Raw genomic sequence first — 22,185 nt, forward strand, 5'->3', positions numbered from 1 at the left:
CGCGACGCGAAACGAACACGAACATGGGAAGAGGAACGGAGTCGATACCCGACGGTCGGGAACGCCCGACAGAGGCAGAGAGCGCCCTACCCCTTTTCGAATGTCGAGTATCGGGAAGGAAATTCGGGATTCGGAAAAGAAGATGCGGAAATAAAGAGAGTTGCAGCGGTTGTCCGGCGGCTGGGAACGCCCGGCAGAGGCAGGGTACACCCTACTCCCTAGGTTCGTCGGAACACCGCGGTGCGTACTCGAGGTGCCTCGTTGACGGCTCGTCCGGCGGCCGGGAACGCCCGGCGGAGACAGGGAACACCCTACCCCCTAGGTTCGTCGGAAACGAGCAGGCCTCGGAAAGCGGTCTCGGAGTACTCAGGAGCTGGTGATTTCGGAGCGATCTGGATCGGAAAAATGTTGAGCGGAAAAAGGCTCTCGCGGCTCGACGTCGCTGTATTATATACTTAAACCGCCAGCCTCGCTCGAATTGCCCCGGTTGTCTTCGACAATTTCCGCCGATCGGCTTCTCGTGGGAGAGAAGGTTTCCGATCGGCGGTCTCCGGCGACAGTCGGCATTTTCCGACGAGACTGGCGGTTTCGACGGCTGCTGTACCGGTGAATTATTTTATAATAATCTATTTGCAGGCGCCTCGCCCCTTTTTCCCGATGGCACCACGTAGGGACGATGAATTTTAGGGGGGCATCGTTACACTCAGATTAATGACGTCACTACTTGCTTAATTGATAAAATTAACAAATAACACAGATTTATAACCTTACTTTTAAAGTGAGTCTACGAGACTCAATAAAGCACACGGTCTCGAGCTTGTGCAGATTATAGGTTAAAACCTCAGTTAAATCTCACTTCTCAGAATGCAAAAGGAATGCGCATTCAACTGAGTAATGACGTCACAAGTGAAAATTATCTGAGAATCGGAGTAAATGGAAAGCAACTAATAATTTTTATTCAAGTATGAAATTATGATACTTTCTATTTTATTTCGCATAATTAAGCAATATAATTTTTTGAAGGAATTAAAAATATGTTTACATGAACTCTCCATAGTAAACGATACATTAGAAGCACTCGGTGCTCGAAATAAACATCGACGGTTGCGTAACTGGATAGTTCGCATAATAATCGGATCCATTGTACATATTTTAATTACAGCAGTATATAATCTTTGTTTTATTTCACTCAAGATCGAAAATTACACTTTTGAAATCGTTTATGAACTTTTAATACTTTATTATGGATTTTGTATGAGAATCTTCAATGTGCTAATTTGCGGAACTGTTCTTGGGTTAGTATAAATGCGAATATTCACTTACTATTAGTATAAGCTTTTCTTATACTTGAAGCTAACATATCATATATCAGCATCACATGAAATGACACCAGTTCTGCTCGCATCCGCGATGGTTCTACTGTTCTATACCGGTTTCATCAATAATTTTAACAAATTACATCCAGAAAAAACGTTTTGAAAAATAAGATGCCAACTTCCCGCCTTACCATCCAGCATCTCACCGGATTTCGAACGTATAAGATGTAAAGTACAAAAATTTAAAGAGTTCTGTCGTTAAAACTTAATACATCAATAGTTCTGGCTATAAAATTGGAAGATGGCCTGAAAACGGTATACAGGGTGATTCAGAATAACCTTTTGTCCATAAAGGGACGTATTGCTGGCGGTATTCTGAGACGATTTTTCTTTTGGCAAAAATTCGTCCGAAGCTTAATTTTTGAATTATAAAGAGAAATAGTTAGCGTATCACAAGTCGAATACGGAAGGTAACCAGGGACGGCGACGCTCATCGATGCATGCGGGTACTTACAGGGTCTGTCAGGCTCAACAGTACACACGCTTACAGTCTACATTTAATTTCTCTCTCTCTCTCTCTCTCTCTCTCTCTCTCTCTCTCTCTCTCTCTCACACACACACACACACACACACACACACACACACACACACACACACACGCACGCACGCACGCACGCAAACATTCTTGCGCATTTACTTTTACTCAGTTATCTACAGTAATTATTACTAACCTTAACTTGAAAATGACATAGATGCTTTTGTCATCTTGCTTTGAGTCGACGTAGTGATATTCTTTGCAATATTTATCCAAAGTAGGAAATAACGTTCTATTAATATATGTAGTCCCCCAAATTGCGCGCCGAACAATTGTCGGTTTTGCAACGCAACTCTAATAATCTGAAATGTTCCCTCTCCCTAATTATTGCGCGCCGAAAGATTTCGGTCTTGCAACGCAACTATAATAATCCGAAATGTCCCCCATTCTAAATATTTGTGCGCCAAAAGATTTTCGGTCTTGAAACACAGGCGTCTAAGGTAGGCTTCCACTACAATGCCTTACTGATGAGTCCAGTAGTGGAAGCCAGGACGAAACGCCAAAAATTACGTGATATTCTTCGCAATATATAATATTAGAATATATATAAATTATCAGATTTAGATTTTTAATTGTAATTTGACTCTTATTCGCCCTATTTAACGTATTAATTATTATTATATAAAAGAGTCCTTGAAATCTTCAATTTATTTGTTTTCTAAAAGTTCTGCCGATAAGCATTGCTAGAGAAATTTCTTAAACATTTTTTAAATACCAATAACGGTGTAAAATTGAGTAGATAGACTAGGCGGGTTCAGACCCATGGGGCTCCGAGGGGGGTGCGGGGCGCGGGGAAGGTACGAGGGAGGGGAGGGGGGAGCCGAGGCGCCTTATCGCGCCGGCCGGCCTAAGGCTGGAGTCACATTGAGCGGTAATTACAGCGGAACGGAATAGTGAAACCAATCAGAACTCTACAATCATTCCGCTGCTTTACTTTCTGCGATTGTGATTGGTCTCGCTGTTCCGTTCCGCTGTAATTACCGCTCAATGTGACTCCAGCCTAACCGCCTTATCGCGCCGCCGCCGCGCCGGCCTAACCGCCTTATCGCGCCGCCGAGATGTTATTGTTTGGGTATAAAATTTCAAAAGCTGCCGCCACCCTTTCGAGGCGATGCAGCCAATGCAGGCGATGACATCATCGGGCGATGAGATCATCAAATAAGTCAAGCCTCCCCCGCAGTGATCACGTGGCATTGGTCACGTGACATCGATGTAGTGTTTTGCGCATGCGCGATGAGATCATCGGTCCAGCGCGAGCATGTTCAAAAGCCACCCCCCCACCCCTGAAAAATTCTTCTTCATTGAGTATTAAATTAATACACGCTATCTTTCGCGATAACGATATTTTTCTAGGAAGACCGGCGACACGTCGCGACAAGTGGGAGCGCCGGAACCCTTTCAACGAAATCGCGCGAAAACAAGTATCAAATTAATACGCGCTTTCTTTCGAGATGCATTTCTAAGAAGACGCGTACTGAGAGGACAGGACAAAGAGATAAAGAAGCTGCAAACGAAATATATAACGAGTCGGAAGCGCGTTGCGTCTCATTAAGTGTCGCGAATCGATCGTGCGAAGATGCGAGAATATATGTTGGACATATAGTGATCGACGATATCCAAGTTATGGATCCCGATGATGTCGGAAATATCGTGGATGAAGCGTTGGAAGATGTGAATTTCGAAGACGTTATGGACGTTGAGTCTTCCGACGAGAGTGTGTTATCGAACGATACGAGATACGTTAGCGATCTGGAGAACGATACCGATCGTATGCGAAAACTTATACCAGACGCGCAAATCGGCATTGGGTGTTTTTCGCGTGAAGCATTGTCAGATTCAGTGCTACTATTCGACAGGCGGAGCGCTAGCGGTATGTGCCGAGTGCATGGTGAACATTGCAGATGCCGACGTTGCACGGTGGGCCAGGATCCTCAAAAAGTAGCCAAAATTACGAAACAATTTTTATTTGCTATAAAATTGCATATCCTACTACTTTGTGGTCGCTAATTACGAATTTGATTTCAGATTTTCCAAATTCAAAATGGCGAATCCATTAGTGCGGACAATTGTTCAAAAATTAATCATATTTGCTCCAATCTTGTCACTCAGGTTTTCGCTTTAAATTTGTTTTAAATAAGTTCTTAAAGTCTCAGATCAGAAGCCTATATATAATCACATCAGCAATCAGCCAAAAATTGAAATGGATAACAATTTCGTTTATACAGAGAAAGAATATAGGCTAGAATTTCAATAAATGGTATTTTTATAAATGTTTTTCAAATGTTTTAATGTACCTATTATTAGCCTACAAATATACTGTTGAAATGTAGTTTCCGGGATCCACCACGAGGAGGTTGTAGGTATTCAAAGATCCCATTTTTTTTATTTTAAAATTTTAAAATTTTTTTTTAATTTGTAACGATGCACCCTGCAATGCATCGTTCCGACGATACCAGTCGCCAAGAGCGTTACCAGATATCGTTATATCTCGCGATATTAGAAATTTCCGCCGACGACAGTAGTAACCGCCGCTCCGACCGAACGCGTCCGAAGATCGCCGAACGATCTGCGCTTCGCGCTATCCGCCGCTCCGACCGAACGCGACCGAACATCGCCGATCGACAATCCCCTCCGCAGGAATTGCCGACCGCCGAGTGATAACGGAAAAGACCATAATAATACGAGCGGGAGCAATAATTAGTATAAAACGCGTAATTATTGCTCCGGGAGGCCTCTTCTATCCTAACCGCCGCTCCAGTACGAATTCCGCTCCGATCCTAGCTCCAACGCGCAAAGGGGGTCAAGTGTTCTTGGTCTCTGTCAAGCGTTCTTGACAGTCGATCACCAAAATTCCTGATCCGCTGGCCTTACGACGCGAAAAGGGGGTAAAGCGTTCTTTGCCTCCGTCGAGCGTTCTCGACAGCCGTACGCCAGTATCCTAGACCTAACGCACCGACGAGAAAAGGGGGTGAAGTGTTCTTCGCCTCCGCCAAGCGTTCTTGGCAGTCGGGCGTTAGTGTATCCGTGCCTTACATTCTGCGAAGCGTCCCTCATTGCGTAGAGGGAACGCCCACCGCGTTATCCGCGCCGCGACCGTCATCCGCCGCTGGCGTATACTTCGCGTACGAGTATTTGTATCGTTATACCGCCGACCGCGCCTCGCGTCCGTCTTGGGATTCGGAGATTCCCTCGCGTTTTTCATAGTACTCGCGCCGTAATTAATATTTGCTGTTTTTCTGTCCGCGTCTTTCGTTTTCATTGTATTCGTCCCGTCTGTCTGCCGTCTCGTCGACATACACACCTGCGTACACTACAAACACATACACACTTATACTTGTAAACTTGACTTTTTCAACAAAATTATCCATCTGCTGACATTGGACCATATTTTTCAGGTTTCTTTGATGCTTTGTACTTTGTATATGAGCATCCAAATCTGCTGAACCTTTATTAGCAATTGAAAGATGTGTTAAGCACACAATACATTCAACTTTGTTGCTGTTTGGTTTGAAATAATATAATTCGCCTCATAGGAATGGTGTTTTACGCTAGGAGGTATTTTTGGTTGGCAGCACTGACGAGGCCTCCTCCCTACTCTAATTTTACTGTAGCCGTTAGTACGCGTTCTCATTATAGTTTCAGTTTTGTATGTGTAAGATGGCCGATTCAACACGTCGGTCGATTTTGTAAGACGCTGCGAGCAAAGCAGCTATCATCATATTTTAAATAAAGCAGTTCTGTTCTACAGGAGAAAGAACGACTCGAGTTGTGAAATTATTTTAATCCTCGCGCATATTCATGGTCCTTCGAGCCGGATACAGGGATCCGAGCAATACAAGCGAGCTTGTACGAAACAAGACAAGCTAGTCTAAGGTTAGTGGAACGGAATCGCTGACCAACAAGGCACATTCGAGCGAACAATATTAAGAAACGTACAACGAACGCTTTGTGGCACGCAATCGAGCACAAGGGTAACAAGTCATTTCAAGCAGCAAGTGAGCTTGTACGAAACAAGACAAGCTAGTCTGAGGTTAGTGGAATCGAGTCGCTAACTAACAAGGCATATTCGAGAAACAGTAAAGGAACAAGCAGTTCTTGAAGGTCACAGCGACCGTTACTTTCAAACAAAGCAGTAGTCAAAAGGACGCGTGACAGTGGAGGATCTCATTCATAGATGTCGTAAGTGTCGGTAAGTCGGTAAGTCCCAAATCTTTGCCCATCTTATCTACGGTACTTATTTCCTTTGCATTTCATAATATCTGTCGAGTCATGGAGGATAGGTTAAAGAGGTTAAGGATACGTAGAGGCCAACTAAAGGCGTTGTGTAAAAGAGCGCATAATACACTCAGTTCTAATGTTGTCAACGAGCTCAATGTAGCACAATTATTAGAGCGTAAAGCCAAAATTGAAGTCACGTGGTCACAATTCGACGAGATTCAGTCGGAAATCGAAGAGTTGCTAGATTCGGCGGACACAATCGCGACACACGAAGCCGAAAAAAGCGACTTCGAAGAGACATATTATGACATTAAGTCAAGGTTTCAGGATTTAATTATTTCTCGTGGCGCAACGGCCACTTCGGGCGCTGAAGCGCGTTCCACGAGCACCAATCGTAATCGAGCATTAACAGGCAATCTGAAATTACTAAAAATTGATTTACCATCTTTTTCAGGATCCTACGAGGAATGGTATCCGTTCCATGACACGTTTCAGTCACTTATTCACAGAGATCGTTCAATCACTGAAATTCAAAAATTTCATTATTTAAAGGCAGCGCTTAAAGGAAAGGCTGCTGAATTAATTCAGTCACTCGAGATGTCGGCTGACAATTATGAGCAAGCCTGGCAAATGTTAATAAAGCGATACGACAACAAGCGACTCATCATTCAAAAACATCTCAGGGCACTATTTGAGCTGCCAACGATTTCTAAGGAGAATTTTGCAGCGCTTCGCCAGTTAGTCGATGAAGTTCTCAAGCACACCAGGGCCTTGAAGGCAATGGGCCGCCCAATTGATTCATGGGACGACCCTATCATATATCTAGTAACAGGTAAATTGGATCACAATACCAATAAAGAGTGGGAAGACACTATCGCAGGAAATGACATTCCCACGCTGCAGCGTTTAATGGAATTCTTAGAGCATCGATGTCATACGTTAGAAGCTGTCAATAGAAAAGGTTCTTCGGTGCAGGCGCAAGCAAAGGCTGGACAAGAAAAGGTTTCGGCTCTCGTTAGCACCAAGGCGGCAGCATGTCAAAAATGCAAGGAAAATCACCAGATATATTCATGCAAGCAGTTTTTAGAGCTTTTACCAGAGGAACGTCTAAACTTCATAAAGGAGGCAAAATTATGCTGGAATTGTTTGAAAGTCTCATCACATATAGCCAAGGATTGCAAGGCTGGCAGTTGCAAAACATGCGGAAAACGGCACAATTCTCTACTTCACATTCCTGGTAACACAGCCGAAACAAAGGTCTCGAATTCCTCAAATCAGATCACAGAGCCAACAGGCAATTCATCCACGTCTAATGTAGCACACGCAACTATGTTAAACGTATGTTCGCAAGTTTTCTTATCAACGGCAGTTGTCAACGCCCACGATAATCAAGGAAACAAACAAGCATGTCGCATTCTGCTTGATTCCGGTTTGCAGTCAAATTTTATAACTGAAGATTTGGTGCAACGTTTAGGCCTCACAGTGAGACCGATCGATGTCTCTATAGTCGGAGTTAATCATGCTTACAGTCAAGTCAAGAAAATGGTACAAGTGCAATTAAGTTCAAGATATTATTCATACAACATTATCATCAATTGTTTAGTCTTGAAGAAAATCACAGAACGATTACCTAATGTCACCATAGACAAGAGCATTTTCAAGATACCACCAAATTTGCCCATCGCAGATCCAAATTTTAATCAATCAACAGATATTGAAGTACTCTTAGGTGCAGAAATATTCTGGAGCACTCTGTGCGTTGGACAAATCAAGGAAACAGCAGAGCATCCGTTACTTCAGAAAACCCTTTTTGGATGGGTTCTAAGTGGAAGATATCCGGGCATCACTACGCCCATAGAAACAGTACATTGCAATGTAACAACGAATCATCTCAATCTCGAACGAGCCATCGAGAGATTTTGGCAGACTGAGCAAATCTCTACGACGCCAGTGCTCACGGCCGAGGAAAGACAATGCGAAACTCATTACAAGGAAAATCATTACCGGGCTGAGGATGGTCGTTTCGTTGTAAAGTTGCCCATCAGGGAAAATGAACTGCAAACACTAGGAAATTCTTATGATATCGCTTTGAAACGCTTTCACGCTTTGGAAGGCAGACTGAGTCGTCATCCTGAATTAAAGGCAGCATACACACAGTTCATGCAGGAATACATCGACCTTGGCCATATGAATCCTATCAAGGCGAATTCACAAGAAACAGCTGTATCATATTACATGCCACATCATGAGGTCATCAAGAGTACTAGTACCACCACTAAGACTCGTGTAGTTTTTGACGCGTCATGCAAGACAGACACCGGGGTATCGCTAAATGATGTCCTCATGATAGGACTAACATTGCAACCAGATTTATTCTCTATTTTAATCAAATTTCGCATGTGGAAATACGTTATTTCAGGAGACGTGACGAAGATGTATCATCAAATCTGGGTTGATAAATCTCAACGGAGATTACAAAGAATTTTATGGCGAAGCAACGACACAGAGGAAGTGCGAACTTTTGAATTAGCCACCGTGACATATGGTACTGCATCCGCATCGTTCCTTGCGATACGATCCTTGCAAGAAATAGCAAGACTGGAGCAGGACAGCTCACCGATAGGAGCATCAAGAATCCTATCTGACTTTTACGTAGATGACTTTCTAAGTGGTGCCAACAGCATTGAAGAGCTCATCGAAATATGCGATCAAGTGAACATGATATTAACTAAGGCAGGATTTATTTTAAGCAAATGGGTCTCCAATGAACAGGCGGTCCTGGATGGCATTTCTGCGACGTCTGCAAACTTCATTCTAAACATTAGCGATAGCACAAGCTTACGTACCTTGGGCTTACAATGGGATTCTCAAGGTGATATACTATAGATCGATATCACAATTCCAGAAAAATCTAAGATTACTAAAAGAAGGATCTTGTCCAACACCGCTCGCATTTTTGACCCGTTGGGAATTCTAGGGCCAATTATCACTACAGCGAAGATTCTCATACAGCAACTGTGGGAACTTAAAGTTGATTGGGACGAATCCTTGCCCAGCGACATTCAAACGCAGTGGGCACGTTATGAAGCGGAACTTCCAATGTTAAATCAACTTCAAGTCATGCGAAGAGTTGTGCATTCTGACCATACGGAATTAGAGTTATGTGGTTTCGCTGACGCCAGCGAAAAGGCGTACGGAGCTTGCGTCTATGTCAGGAGCAAGATTTCACAAGAGACATACAAGGCAAGTCTGCTGTGTGCAAAATCTCGAGTCGCTCCGTTGAAGAATCTGTCTTTACCACGCCTTGAATTGTGTGCAGCTTTATTATTAGCACAATTAATGCACAAGATACTAGAGTCTGTAAGCATCGTATTCACACATGTCTATTATTGGTCAGATTCTACAATAATATTATCATGGATAAAGTCACCTCCAAGAAGATGGAACACGTTTGTAGCAAATCGCGTGAGCGCGATTCAAGACTTTTCAGATCCAAATAATTGGTTTCATGTAGATTCATTACACAATCCTGCGGACATAATCTCAAGAGGTATGACGCCATCGCTACTGCTTGCCTGTGATTTGTGGTGGAATGGGCCCATATGGCCCACACAAGATATATCGGAGCAATGTAACGAGAACTAATCAAATGATCAAGAATTACCTGAAGCTAAGAGGACAGTATTGGCTGTAGCGGCGCAGCAGGAGCCTTTGGAGTTTTTCAGCAGATACTCATCTTTCAATAAGTTAACACGAGTTCAAGGTTATATTCTGCGTTTTATCCACAATTGCCATACAAATGAAATCAAACATCAAGGAGAATTATCAGCAATTGAAATTAACTCAGCTATAAATTCATTGGTCAAGATGATACAAGCATCTACTTTTTCGATTGAACTCAAATTATTGCTAAATAATCAATCGTTGTCAAAGAATAGTAAGCTTTTACCTCTCAATCCTTTTCTAGATGAACAAGGAATTATGCGAGTCGGTGGCAGACTTCAAAGAGCTGATCTCCCATACTCAGCGAAGTATCAGATGTTATTACCAGCTAATCATCCCTTTACAAAATTATTAATAGAAAATGAACATTCCAGATTACTACACGCAGGGCCACAGGCAACTTTAGCGTCTATTCGTCAAAAATTCTGGCCTTTAAATGGCAGAAACATAGTGCGACTTATAATTCGAAGATGCATCAAGTGCTTTCGTAGCAATCCTTCAATTATTCAGCCGATCATGGGTAACCTCCCCAGAGCACGAGTTCAAGTATCTCGACCGTTTTCAAACGTGGGAGTGGATTTTTGTGGACCGTTCCACGTTCGCGAATCCAAACGGCGTAATTCAAGGACCAACAAATCATATGTTGCTATCTTTGTTTGTCTAGCAACCAAGGCTGTTCACGTGGAAATGGCTTTCGATCTTTCAGCTGAAGGCTTCATACACGTTTTAAGGCGTTTTATCGGGCGCCGAGGCAAGCCAAGTGATATCTACTCCGACAATGCTACGAATTTTATAGGAGCGGATCGTAAACTGAAAGAGTTGCACAAAATGTTCATTGAGGAAGTACGCAACTTAACACGAGATTGCGCTATTCAAGGTATACAATGGCACTTCATACCGCCTAGAACCCCCCACTTTGGCGGCATATGGGAGGCCGCAGTCCGATCATTTAAAACTCATTTCCGAAAGGTGGTCGGTGCGACTTTATTAACGACAGATGAAATGCAAATCTTTTCCATCCAAATAGAGGCTATTTTAAACTCCCGTCCCATCTCGGTCCTTTCTAATGATCCTAATGATTTAACGTACCTGACGCCTGGGCATTTTCTCATTGGGAGCGCACTTACCGACATTCCTGAGCCAACTCTGTTGGGCATTCAAGAAAATAGACTTACTCGATGGCAAAAGGTCGATCAGATGCGTCAGCATCTGTGGAAGAGGTAGTCCAAGGAGTATCTCCATCAACTTCAACAACGCACTAGGTGGAAACTCGAGGATATTAATGTAGTCCCTGGAAACATGGTGCTTGTGAAAGAGGACAACACACCGCCATTGCATTGGCCTATCGGCAGAGTGCTAGAAACACATCCTGGAGACGACGGTGTTGTCCGCACTGTTACGATTAAAACTACTAAAGGGATATTCAAAAGGCCAGCGAACAGACTGAGCTTGCTTCCCATGGAGCATTAATATCAAGTTTACATTTAATTCAGGTTTCAATAATTCATGTTATAGTATAAGCAATATTATCACTTATGTTTGTTTCAGTTATTTTTTACCACACAAAGGATTATTTAAACATTTTGAAAAGCTGTGCTTTCCAAGGCGGCCGGCATGTTTGGTTTGAAATAATATAAGTCGCCGTATATGAATGGTGTTTTACGCTAGGAGGCATTTTTGGTTGGCAGCACTGACGAGGCCTCCTCCCTACTCTAATTTTACTGTAGCCGTTAATACGCGCTCTCATTATAGTTCCAGTTTTGTATGTTGTAAGATGGCCGACTCAACACGTCGGTCGATTTTGTAAGACGCTGCGAGCAAAGCAGCTATCATCATATTTTAAATAAAGCAGTTCTGTTCTACAGGAGAAAGAACGACGCGAAGAAAGAACGAGTTGTGAAATTATTTTAATCCTCGCGCATATACAGTTGCTATCTTTGCCTGGCTTGAATGAGGGATATTTCTGCTGCAACTCCATAGAAAAATGACATTTTCTCCGTGGCATGATATGTGTGTGTGATTTATCTAGAAATAAAGTTCAAACATTATTTTGTTAATAACCATAATTGGTAATTAATTCGAAAAGAACTATTAACTATTATTTTCTCCTTTCTGTGATAAAAGTCATAATAATGAATATGAAAAGATAGATAGAGACAATTTTACTATCTTTAAAAAGAACAAGAAAACAGCCTTTCTATTTTTGCAATTATTTTTTTTTAGAAATAATCAGACGTAGTGAAAAATGCTGTTCAGCATTTATTTTAAAAAGTATATTTAAATAAATATACTTTTATATGTATATATATATATTTTTTTTTTTCAGTTTACTTTTATATGTATTTAAAAGAACGTTTGCTTACCTTCGCTTATCGGTATAAACTGGCCAAGATATCGTCAGAACAGCTCATCAAATGATACAGAGTTATCTAACCTATAAATTTAGAAACGTATAAAAAACAAAATATGAAAGTGCTCGTTTTTTTTCTAGATTTTAAGAATGTACTGTTTTCTTGTGCTAATATAGTTATGTTCATTAATGGTTATTTCACCTAAATCATTTGCAGTGTTCTTCTTCTTTGAGCTCTTAGGTTTCCGGTTTCTATTTGAAACCCATTCACCTTACTTATTTGCAATCTTGGGCAGTCTTGCAGATTTCAAATGTAAACAATAGAACACTAAGAGTGCGTTCCGATTTCTATTGCCAGTGCTGAAACTACACAGTATACTGTATACGTACGCTATAGATTTTCAGCACTGGCAGTGGCAGTGAAATCGGAACGCATCTTGAACATGTTAGTTCCTAGATGCCCTTATAGTAACTTTCACAATACACTATATGGGTGTTTCCCGACATGAACGTAATTGGTTATTACTTATAGATCCAACCAATCGTATTCAATCGCTCGGCTAGAGCAATGAAAAGAGAGAAGCTGAGTGCAAAGAGTACAAGCTCGTTCTCCAGTCTCAAAAGTAGTACAAAAAAGAGTACACATTGAAAATCCGCCCGGACGCCCGCAAAAAGAGTACATGTCCGGGCAAAAGAGTACGGATGGTCACACTCATGGTGTAATAAGTAAGGTGAACCATTCCGATGGATGCGCAGTGGGTTAAAAGTAGTGGGGACCATCAACCAATCAAGTTGTGACTATTTTGCAGAAATTCAATATGGCCGCTTAGAGAGCGATGAGCAGCGATGAATCAGCTGAGTGCTTTTGATGCCTTGTTGTTTAATGAAAACAATTGGATTTTTGAAATTATATTTAGATCATTTGAACGTAATATGCCAGTGTGTTGCATACGAAATTGTAAAACGCGGACTGGCCGTGCTAAAGGAAGTAGTAAAGTTTACTATTTTCCTAAAGAACCTAATTTAAGAAAGAAATGGCTTGAGGCCTGAAAACGCAAAGAAGAAGAGCTGAAACAAACATACAGTGAGTTTATGATTCATATTTTTTTGTCACTAACTGTTGTAATGATGTAGTAACTAATAATGCAAATTTATAAACTGAATTATAAAATAATAGATATAGAGACATAGAGATATAGATTATATTGAACTTTAATAAGAAACGTTATTTTCAGATGTAGTATATGAACGACATTTTCTAGCGAACTGCATAGAGGAACAATGGACAGAACAACGTTCGAAAAATCAATCACGAGTGATTCGACGGTTGAAGAAAGATGCAGTACCAACAGAATATCTGAATATCGAAACAGAAAGGAAACAAAGAATTAGTAGAGGGTAAGTAACAAATTTATGTTGAAACAATTCTGAGTTATGTTATGTAACACAACATCAAGGACTAAAAATATACCTCGTAATTCATATTAGTAAGATTTATTTTACGTAATAGTGTTATTTATCAATAACATTATATTACAGTAACAGTACAATGCCAATTCAAAGTGAAATGCAAGAAGAGCTAATGGAAAGTAGACTCGACGTGTCATTAGAATGTGCCGAAACAATACAATCGTATGTATTTATAATTTGTTACATATAGCAATATATCTAAATATTAAATACCCCACGTTCGTGTACTATGTTATATTAATTTTTATATTTAATGTATGTTTTACAGAGGTCAAATGAATAAACGGTTCAATGATGAAACGGAAAGGACTCTGAAACGTCTAAAAATATTGCAAGAAGAAAATGAAAAACTCAGTCTCAAATGTACACAGTTACATAATATTAATGCGCAACTAACCGAAGACAATCAGCATCTAAAAAAAGAGTTAATTGAAAAAGACAACAAGTTCCTCCAACTTAATAAGAACATGGAAAATGAAGCTGAAAAAATGGCATATGATACGTTGAGTACAGTTTTTACGCCAGGACAGATTAAAAACCTTATGTCTTCAAAGAAGAAACGTATTAATTGGTCGGCTGAAGACATTTCCTCTGCGATTGCTCTTCACTCAGTTAGCGCTAAAGCGTATAATTACTTGCGGACAGTAAACAACTTTCCTTTGCCTTGTGTGCAAACTTTAAAGAATTGGAGTGCAAATTTCAATGTCCAACCAGGTGTATTGAAAGATGTTTTGAACATAATGCACGATAAGGGGCATGATTTAAGTACCATAGAGAAGCTGACTGTATTATCTTTTGATGAATTATACATTTCCAATAAAATCGACTTAGAACGTCGTCAACAAAAAATATATGGGTCGCACAAAACCTGCCAATTCATAATGGCGCGAAGTCTTTTTGATAAATGGAAGCAACCCATATTTTATGATTTTGATACACCCATGACAAAAGACATTTTATTGGAAACGATCGCACGTCTTTATGAAAAAGATTATATTGTTGTTGCAGTCACAAGTGATTTGGACCTACAAATTCACGCTTGTGGAAATCTATGAATATAGGTGTAGATCTTTCGAATAATGAAACTCATACTGTGAGGACAGAACCAATCGAAGAGAAAAGATGCTTCTTTGTACACCCGTGTGATGAAACCTTAAAAGTTTATGTGTTTGCCGACGTTCCTCATTTAATAAAACTACTTAGAAATAACTTCTTAGATTCAGGATTTGTTGTTGATGGCAAGTTAATAACCAAAGAAATTTTAGAACAATTACTTACGCTGAATTCGAACGAGTTAAAAATAGCCTTCAATCTGTCCAGACTACATTTAGATGTTAAAGGAAATCAGCGACAATCCGTCAAATTAGCTGCTCAAATATTTTCTAATTGAAATGCTAAAGCGATCGAATACTGCGGTAGTCAGGGATTTTTAACAAATAAAAATTGGCACATAATGTCGACGATTGTGAATCTTATTAATGACTGGTTTGACATATTAAATTCCCAGTTGAAATTTGGCAAACATGATGGCCTGCATGCATATGGAGTAGAGTTACCGAAACAAGACAAGGTTCTGGAAGAAATGGACAAATTTATAAGTAATTTGCGAACTCCGAATAGAAGGACACTACTTCCGTTTCAAAAGAAAATATTTACTGACTAACAACTCCCTTAGGCAGTTACTATCGTATGTAAAGGAAAAGTATTCGACCGAAGCATTCACCATCAGTTTCATCATTACGAGAAGACTGAATCAGGACATTCTGGAGAATTTTTTCTCGTATATAAGAGCAATGGGAGCTGCTCATAATCATCCGTCACCAGTGGAAGTACAGAATCGTTTAAAGTGGTATATTCTTGGAAAGCATTCCGGATATGCTTTGTCTAAGAATAATAACACAGAAAATGATTTAACATCAGTTACTCTCATGAATGTGACAGATACACTTGATGCTTCAACACATTATTGGATCTTGATGATAACGATAATTTTGCAGATGAAGTAAAAGAAATCATGGAAATTAACGATGTTAAATCTTCCACAATCACTGAAGTTGCCGAAAACAAAAATGACAATGAAGACGAAGGTATTTGAGTATTATTGTAGTAGTATAAGTAGTATAATATTATATATTATACTACTTATACTACTTATACTACTTATACCAAAAGTATTATATTATATATTATTATTATTATAATATTATTATATTTATAATAATTAAAATTGTATATTATAATTAAAAAAAAATTTGCAAAAATTGCAAAATGGTAGGGAACTTCGATTCAACTTTTTATTAGGAATATCACTATCATTAGTGGGCGTTATTTAAGAAATTATGTATATTATTTTATATTGACAGTAAACGGAAATGGAGTAAAACAAATTAAAATTTTCAGAAGTACACATTGTAATTTTATTTTCTTTCACGTAATTCTTCCAGTTAACCCTCTTGTCGATGTTACTCCCTCCAACGACGAATTGTCCTTACTTCGTGAATTTGAACAATTGGTAGCTGTTGAAACTGTCGAAAAAGAAGCACTTATATACGTTGCTGGATACATTGCACACAGATTTCGGCACAAATATCCGGAATTAGGTGTGCCTACTGCAGATCTTCCTGCTAAAGATGACTGGTTATCTTGTATATCTAGAGGCAACTGTTTATATCCATCTAAAAATTTACAGTTAGCGGCCAATGTTATGAATGAAGAGTTCTTTAAATTTCACGGCAAATTATTTAGTACAGAATGTTTAATTTTTGACAAGTTAACAAGCATTATACACAATAAAGTTTCTTTGCCGGTGACTGTAATCGCTTGTTTAGTGAGATGCCGTACATATATACGCCTGCGGCATATTAATTATTTTATAAAACAAAAAAATTTTACAAGAAAGGCGAAGAAAAAATTAAAACATGTGCAACAAAATTTAAACAATATATTTAAATATTTAATGTTTTGTTTTCATTATTCTCTTTGTTTTGAATAAATATTTTATGTTTTGTTCTCATTATTCTTTGTTTTAAATAAATGACATATTTTATTATTATTAACAATTCTATTATAGGCGATTTTTGGCGTGCTTTTGGTATAGCAACCAAAAGCAATTGCAATTAGACTCTTTTATTTTCTGATCCTTAAAAACGAAGATAGCCTTAGTCGCGATTGCTTTTGGTTGCTATACCAGAAGTACGCCAAAAATCGCCTTACATGTATTTTTATTAGGGGGGAAGCTCAAGTGATTAAGGGGAGCCAAAACGATTTTTCTAAATTCAAATGTATTTGAATGTAAGTAGTTTCTGAGTTTTTATCAAGTTTGTGCCAAATTAATTTAGAAAGATCGAATTACTCATGAGTTATTCTTTGCATAGCCATTAATTTTCCATATCTACATCAGAGTATTTTAAACAACAAGAAAGTCGATTTTTTAATGAAAAATTACTATGATTCCCCTTTAAAAATTATTACACTTTCTTATTCCTCTCTTTAATTTTCAAATATATCGATAGTTTGCGCCGCAAAATAGTACAACTCTGATTGGTCAAGATTACAAACCTCCGCCATTATGCGCAATGGTTCACCTTACTTATTACACCATGGCCACACTAAGCACGTTGGTCTTGCCGCAGTTCGACGGGCCGCAGATGATCGCGCGTATAGTACTCGGCAGCATGTTTCCATGCTTGCGCATTTTCTTCTCCGTCTGTACTTTGGCGTCGAGATTCGACACCTTGATGGTGCGCGACTGACGCATACTCGCGACTGAAAAACGACACCGCGAGCGGGCCTATTTATAGAGACGCACGGAGCGAAATCGCTCAGTGATCGAAATGTTCATCGTCGCGTCGGACCGTCTGCACAGCTTGACCTCTGCCGAGCTGGAATACGTACCGAAAGTTATTCTGCTGCGAGAGTGCGAGCAGTACATAGATTTGTTGTGGGACAAACTGCCCGAGCACATAAGAGCCGATTCGGAGGTTCAACGGTACCTGAAGCACTACAACTTGCCGAGTCAGCAGACGCACATCGACGGTCCGTCGCCTCTGATTAAGAATTGCGGCGAATGTCAGCGATGAGCGAAGAAAACTGTTAAATCGGGCGATAAACGCGCTTCCTTTCGAGTTACATATCCCCGGGTACCAGTTTTGCGGCCCTGGCACTCGACTGAGGAAACGATTGGCCAGAGGCGACGCGGGAGTAAATCCACTGGACGCGGCGTGCCGCGAGCACGACATCGCGTATTCTCGAAGCAACGATCTCGCCGATAGGCACGCGGCGGACGAGGTACTCGCCGCGGAGGCGCGAAAACGCGTTACCGCGAGAGATTCGGTTCTGGGCGAGAGAGCCACCGCTGCTGCTATCTGGGCAGCGATGAAAGCCAAGACCAAGATCGGCATTGGCATGAAGAAGAAGAAGAAGTCGAGGGGGAAAAAACCTGCAACGAAAAAACAGATACTTCCGACAGCGAAACGAGGCGGCGTGTTGCCGATTCTGCCAATATTGGACGCCCTCGGGTCCCTGATCGGCGGAGCGGCCAGCGTGGCGAAAGCGGTAAACGACAGCAAAGCCGCGCGACGTCAGCTCGAGGAGCTGCAACGTCACGATCGCGCGATGGAACAGAGCCGCGGACTGTATCTCGCTCTGTACAGACATGTACGCGGGCTGAAGCAACGATCTCGCCCTGTACAAACGCGGACATGGACAGAAAGGAAAAAAAAAACGTCGAAGAAACGATAAAAATGCTCACGGTCCCAACCACCAACGTGCAACTGGACCAGCTCGCGAGGCGTATGCGCATATCGTACTTTAGAGAGGTTTTCATGCGTCACGCGTTACCGACGAGCGGTGCGCGCCGAAACGAAAGCGGTATCGTGAATCTGGACGATGCTACGGGCCCCGGTACTCATTGGATAGCGTACGCGAAGAGGAACAACCGCGTCGTGTGCTTTGACAGTTTCGGCAATCTCCGACCGCTCGAGGAACTCGTGCGATATTTCGGCGTTACGACCGCAATAGAGTACAATCGAACGACATATCAGACGTACGATCAGAACTTTTGCGGACAGATGTGTCTGCGGTTTCTACAAACCGTCGAATTTTAAAAAGCCCAACGAGATGTCGCGCAATCTCAGTACTCGTCGAACCATAATGTCGCTGACACTCACGCTGAGCGGGAAGAGCAGCGTCCTCGCGGCGAACTACTTTCTCGCGATAGACTTGAGCGACGACGACTACGAGCTCGGTCTGACGATCTTCGAGACCTATCACACGATACCGAACGTGAACGATTCGAACGACAAATTTTACTTTGGAAACGACGATACGGAAATTACGATCCCTAAGGGTTCGTACGAACTGCGAGCCATAAACGAATTTCTGAAACGCGCGATCTCGCGGAAACGTCCGCTGCCCGACTCGCTCGATGGCGCGGTGCGTGGGGACGCGGTGCGTAGGGACGCAACTCGCGATGACTACGACGACGACGTGGATGCAGAGTACCCGATAGCGTTCCGCGCAAACTACAACACGATGAGATGCGAGATCGTATGCGCCTTCAGAATAAACTTTTATAAACCCAACAGCATCGGGTCGCTGCTGGGATTTTCAAATCGTGTATTAGAACCGCGAAAATGGCACCAGTCGGACGTGTCGGTCAACATAATGACCGTGAACATCATCCGCGTAGAGTGCAACGTGACGGCGGGCGCGTACCTTTGACTATATAAAATGAACTGCTAGCAGCAACTTCAAATTGGTAGCTAACCCATGCAATAGAAAGAGAACAACATCTGTCAACATCTCCGATGTTAAGCCCCGCCCCATCGACCAAAAGTGCAGCAAATTCAAATGACTTTAAGTTGTATCTATTATAAGATACTTATATTTTAAGTTTAACACGTAGAATTAGTTTAGATTGTACTAAATTTGTAATGTGTACTGTGTATTATACGTTATTACTGTGTAAACAATGAATATTAATCTAAAAATTCTTAATTTAATGTTTATATAAAACATATATGTAAATGAATATTAAAATGTAATGATAAATATTGAAAAATTTGAAGATGAAAATAAAAGAAAAAATATAAAAACATGATTATTTAATCTCTCATTTTAAATAAATAAAAGGTAAAATGTAAAATATACAAAGATTAATAATAATAAAAATATAGGTTATATTATATAAATTAAAAAAAAAATGTTGTGAATGAAATAGAATTTTAATATATGTATAATAATATAAATAGTATATTACACAATGCAAACTAATAACACTGTATAGTTTGCAAATATTGAGTAATTTTTAATGCAAAAAGGAAACAACTTTTTTACGTACTTTGAAGTGCTAAATTTGGATCTGTCGTAAGAAGAATTGAATCGAAATTTTAAAATAGCATGTTAGCATAACACTATTGAAATAGAATTTATGAAAAATTATCATGAAAGCAGTATTGAAATATTGCACATCTATCATGTTTAATTTTTTAATTCATCGTGATTCTTTTCAAATGATTAGAGTACAACAAATGATGAGCAAGGCGAATCACTGGAATTCAATGATAATTGAGAAACGTTATCAGAGAGACAACATGTAAAGCACAATACAATTATTCCACAGCTTGGAATTAATTGCGTGGCGTTCATGTTTGAGGAAATTCGATACGAACTCAATGGTACTGAGATTGATCGTAACAGAAACGTTGGAATAACTAGTCTTTTGAAGGGCTATTCAACGTTTTCAGATGACTTCACACATCATATGGAGAATGCCGGATTTCCACATCCGGTGTTTGATAATGATGTAAAAAGACTAGTATCACGTGATGGATATTTTAGTTTTTACGTACCGTTGAACATGTTGTTTGGCCTTTGCGAAGATTACAAATGCGTGGTGATCAACGCGCGTCACGAATTGATTTTGATACGAGCGCGCAACGACAACAATTGCGTTGTGGGAGATGCAGCGACTGAGCCGAAACTTCAATTAGATGCAATTAGATTGAACAAGATACAATGGCGTTACGTTGAACGAAGTCAATAAACTGTCTATGTTGCGTATCTTGGAGAACGGACGATATCTGACAAGTGAGTATGAGTTTCCGTTCGTGGGATCTGTACGAGTATCCTCTATTACCGAGCATGACGAAGCACTCGTGGGCTATCAAGATTGCGACTCAGCTCGAAAAATCGCGATACATCATCTTTGTTCTGCAGACTAATAAAAAAAATAACATGGAAACACATAAAAATTACCTCGACAATTGTAAATTAACCAACGTGAAACTCTATCTAAATTCTGAATTTTTTCCATATGATGATCTAAATCTAAATTGGGACAAACACAAAACCGCCATTTTGTACGAAATGTTCGTACGTTTCCGTACATCTTACTATCAAATCCCCCGCGAAAGAGGTGAAACGTTACTCAGGTCAGTTTATTTTAAGGAACGTTTTCCTCTAGTAATCATTGACTGCTCTCGACAGAACGAATCGGTCAAGAGTGGCACCGTGGATGTGCGTTTAGAATTTGAATTCAAAGAAAACGCGCCCGCGAATACTACCGCGTACTGCCTCATCATACACGATCGCGTGATCGAATATAACCCGCTGATCAACGTTGTGCGCAAAATCACCTAAGCGCGTAGATATAAAAATCTACGAACATCGTCTGCAGTCTTCATCCGACATGCACACGCCGACGTTCGTGGATCTGCAAGGTTTCGTCGTCAACGGGCGATTCGTCGTGAAGGAAGTGGCGGTACTGAAACACGAGACCGTACTCACGCACTACATTTTTACGAATCCCGTACCATGGAAATTTTTGACAAGATCCGACAAGTCTTGCGCTTCCTGGTTGATTGGCTATCAACCACCATGGATTACGATGGACGGACGGGACGACCCCGTACAGCGAGGCGAAACGCCTGATTGCCAATGCTGTATGCGAGGAGGAGGATGCAGTCGTGTACGTCAAGGGACATGAGAAACGAACGTGGCTGCGAGACTTGCTTCTGGACGACGACGAACGCGTGCACATCGAGACCCTGGATGCGGTTTACGCACCCTATCTTTAACCGATATGGATGCCGTTGATACTACGCGATGCGGACATCACGCTACAAATTGCGCCTTGCAAAATGTATTCAAAATATATAAATGATGGTTGCGAAGAAATTTTTTAAAATAAAAATTACGTAAACGTATTTACCTCGTATTTTTTTTCTCTCCCTTAGTATATAATATATGTAGTATATGTACGTAGTATATACACAATATGTATTTAGTATATACTCGTCGACAGTATATAGACGGTGCGTAACGCTCTTTTCGTTCAATCGTCCTCTTACGAGCGTTACGGTATGAACCGATTATAGTCCAGTCAAATTATACATTTGAGGTTTCAAGTGATGAGAACAGCTCAATTCCTTTTGGGGGCTGTTGGCGGGGTCTAGTAGAGCTTATTTCCAGATTTGCGTATCATGCGAGGTTGTGGAATTTTAAGGGGGGGG

General features: G+C 40.7%; 2 protein-coding genes across 2 annotated transcripts; both read left to right on the plus strand.

The window, feature by feature from the left end:
* Positions 1–6,180: 6,180 nt before the first annotated feature.
* On the plus strand, positions 6,181–11,322 carry LOC108783580 (uncharacterized). The gene is made up of 4 exons (XM_018552180.1): positions 6,181–9,001; positions 9,107–9,679; positions 9,788–11,072; positions 11,115–11,322. The coding sequence occupies exons 1-4, from the start codon at positions 6,181–6,183 to the stop codon at positions 11,320–11,322; spliced, it is 4,887 nt and encodes a 1,628-aa protein (XP_018407682.1).
* A 9,445-nt stretch (positions 11,323–20,767) lies between these two features.
* Positions 20,768–21,313, plus strand: LOC108783581 (uncharacterized). The gene has a single exon (XM_018552181.1). The coding sequence runs from the start codon at positions 20,768–20,770 to the stop codon at positions 21,311–21,313; it is 546 nt and encodes a 181-aa protein (XP_018407683.1).
* The last annotated feature ends 872 nt before the right edge of the window (positions 21,314–22,185 follow it).

The sequence above is a fragment of the Cyphomyrmex costatus genome, unplaced genomic scaffold (genome assembly GCF_001594065.2).
Source record: "Cyphomyrmex costatus isolate MS0001 unplaced genomic scaffold, Ccosl1.0 scaffold1546, whole genome shotgun sequence".
Taxonomy (NCBI): Eukaryota; Metazoa; Arthropoda; class Insecta; order Hymenoptera; family Formicidae; genus Cyphomyrmex; species Cyphomyrmex costatus.

Excerpts from the sequence above, each read along its gene's own strand:
- LOC108783580 (XM_018552180.1), top strand. The coding sequence starts at position 6,181 with ATGGAGGATAGGTTAAAGAGGTTAAGGATACGTAGAGGCCAACTAAAG. Across the intron at positions 9,002-9,106 it reads CTTACAATGGGATTCTCAAG|GGCCAATTATCACTACAGCG; the intron begins GTGATATACTAT and ends TGGGAATTCTAG. Across the intron at positions 9,680-9,787 it reads TGCGGACATAATCTCAAGAG|AATTACCTGAAGCTAAGAGG; the intron begins GTATGACGCCAT and ends CAAATGATCAAG.
- LOC108783581 (XM_018552181.1), top strand. The coding sequence starts at position 20,768 with ATGAGTTTCCGTTCGTGGGATCTGTACGAGTATCCTCTATTACCGAGC.